The following is a 2,098-nucleotide window of genomic DNA, read 5'->3' as shown; positions in this document are numbered from 1 at the left end:
GCCTTTTAAAGAAATTCATTTTAGGGAGAGAGAATTAAAACTTTACATATATCCGTTGAGTATCGAGAAACAAATAGAGATACACAAGCGCCCGAATAATCGATCAAATTCCAATCATTCGAAACAAACTAAGTAGTAAGTCTAAATTTCTTCTGCAATTCTTTAATTATTTGCTTTTTTTCACAATTCTTCTGCTGCACATTTGCTTTTCTTGGAAGTGATTGGTGTTGGTAAAGTTCCGAGTTCGGAAGGTAAAATTAAATTCTGGGTAGTTATTTTGATGATTCTTGTATAATTAAATAATTCTTGCAGTTGATTCTAGACAATATTGAGTCTTCTTCCTTTTTGTTTGAAATCTGCAATCGATTAGGGTTTTTACTGCTTAGTTTTCTATGCCTTTGTAGTTAGGGTTTCATTCAGAGGTCGAGAGTAATAATTTTTATCCTCAAAATTTGACTTTTATTATCGTCAAATTTTGACTTTTATGGATTACACAAATGGGATATTGTTGTGAACTGGAGGAAAAGTGGTAATATAAGCTAAGTTGATTTGATGATGTTAGTGACACTAGTTTTGTTTGTCGTTGATTAAAATTTGAGTGAGGCGAAATTCTACTGTTTTGGATAGAATAAATTTACTTTGGATTGTTAAATTATCTTGTAGTTTTTGTCCGAGACGAATTCAGAATTTTTTTGTGGTAGAATCAAAACTAATATTATAAATTTTTAGGGCATGTTTCTGTTTAGTCTAAATATTTAAGCGGAAAATAAAAGTTAAATTATACAAATAGAGGTATGTACAGGTGAATTTGAAATTGGAGATGAATGCAAAGAAAGATAATCAACATTATTTTGGGGAAAAGAGAGAAACATTTCCCCTGCATCACACCGGGGTAAATATTTACCATTAGAATGTAATGACTAATTCTTCTATTTCTTTTTTTTTTTCATAACTATTTTTTATTTTAGACAACAACATTTTTTTTAACTTTTAATATTAATTTTCATTAACATTATTTTCTTAGTTTGATTATTAATTTAATTTTCCATAAATATTTACTCTCAATACAAGCATTTACAATATATGACTAGTTTTAGAAACCTGTCATACTTATGGTGTAATCTAAATGGTTTGTGTTATTTAGAAACCTGAGGGACAGGAGTGATATCAGTTCTTTATTTCAGTCTTCTTAGGAATGAACATGATGAGATTCCAAAAATTGGTATAACAATCGAATATATATGCCATTATATTATCTAAGTGTGTAGTTTTTCCTAGAATTTGATTGCTACATTTGGATATATGTATATTTTCATACTGATGTTCCCATTGTATGCCTTTGCTTCTTTTGTTAACTAAAGTACCAAAAAGTGTGAGCTTATTAAGAAATTATTGTAAGTTTTTCTTCAATGTGTTTTCTTATTGTGCAAGACTCGTTAACTTGTTTGCAGGTCTGAAACATAAGTGAACTTAATCGATTGTCAATTACTAGAGCATCAATGGCATCTTTTGAACCAATCATTCGTATGGATGAAAATGCATTTATTCGTCGAGAGAAGATGCAACAACCTAAAATGGGCAGGAAAGCTCTTACTGATATGACTAATTCTAAGAAGCCGCTTGCAAAGGACAGGTCATCAGTGAAGAACCTCAACAGTCTAAAGGCACCGGAAAAGGTGGTGCACCCTAAAATTAGCAGGAAACCTCTTGGTGATTTAACAAACTCGAAGCAGCCATGTATAAATGAAAAACAATCCAAGAAAAACTGTACTGAGAACGTTTCTACTGTCAAGAAAGAGAAACTCTATAGTTTTGCTTCAGGGGAAGGTTTTCTGCATAACCACAACGAGTGCATCAAGGCAAATCGTCAATCATTGAATATGAGCATGGATTATTTTCTAGAAACGGTTGCACTCAAAAGGGGTAACATTCCAATTGAAAGTTCTACTTGATGATATTCACATTCTATTGATGGTTTTAGATTCTTAAATATTATGAATTTCCGTTTTCAGATCCTTTGGCTCTTCAGCTCAATCAACTGCACAAGTCCTCAACATTGGAGGTTGGTACTCCTAGCTCTGCAACATGAATTACTTTT

The 2,098-nt window shown here is 31.6% G+C and overlaps 1 protein-coding gene across 2 annotated transcripts in view; it reads left to right on the top strand.

Moving 5' to 3' along the window:
• The window catches only part of LOC130817721 (uncharacterized), a 2,762-nt gene continuing 664 nt past the window's right edge, over positions 1-2,098 (top strand). Inside the window, exons 1-3 of one of the 2 annotated variants that reach the window (XM_057683576.1) lie at positions 1-135; positions 1,452-1,923; positions 2,013-2,062. In XM_057683576.1, the coding sequence (XP_057539559.1) occupies positions 1,500-1,923; positions 2,013-2,062 (474 nt within the window). In that variant the 5' untranslated portion in view covers positions 1-135; positions 1,452-1,499. Of the gene's footprint in view, positions 252-1,451; positions 1,924-2,012; positions 2,063-2,098 lie in introns of both variants that reach the window. The other variant, XM_057683577.1, reaches the window with a different exon arrangement.

Source organism: Amaranthus tricolor, chromosome 7, assembly GCF_026212465.1.
Source record: "Amaranthus tricolor cultivar Red isolate AtriRed21 chromosome 7, ASM2621246v1, whole genome shotgun sequence".
Classification (NCBI taxonomy): Eukaryota; Viridiplantae; Streptophyta; class Magnoliopsida; order Caryophyllales; family Amaranthaceae; genus Amaranthus; species Amaranthus tricolor.
This window is presented reverse-complemented; position numbering and strand designations above follow the sequence as displayed.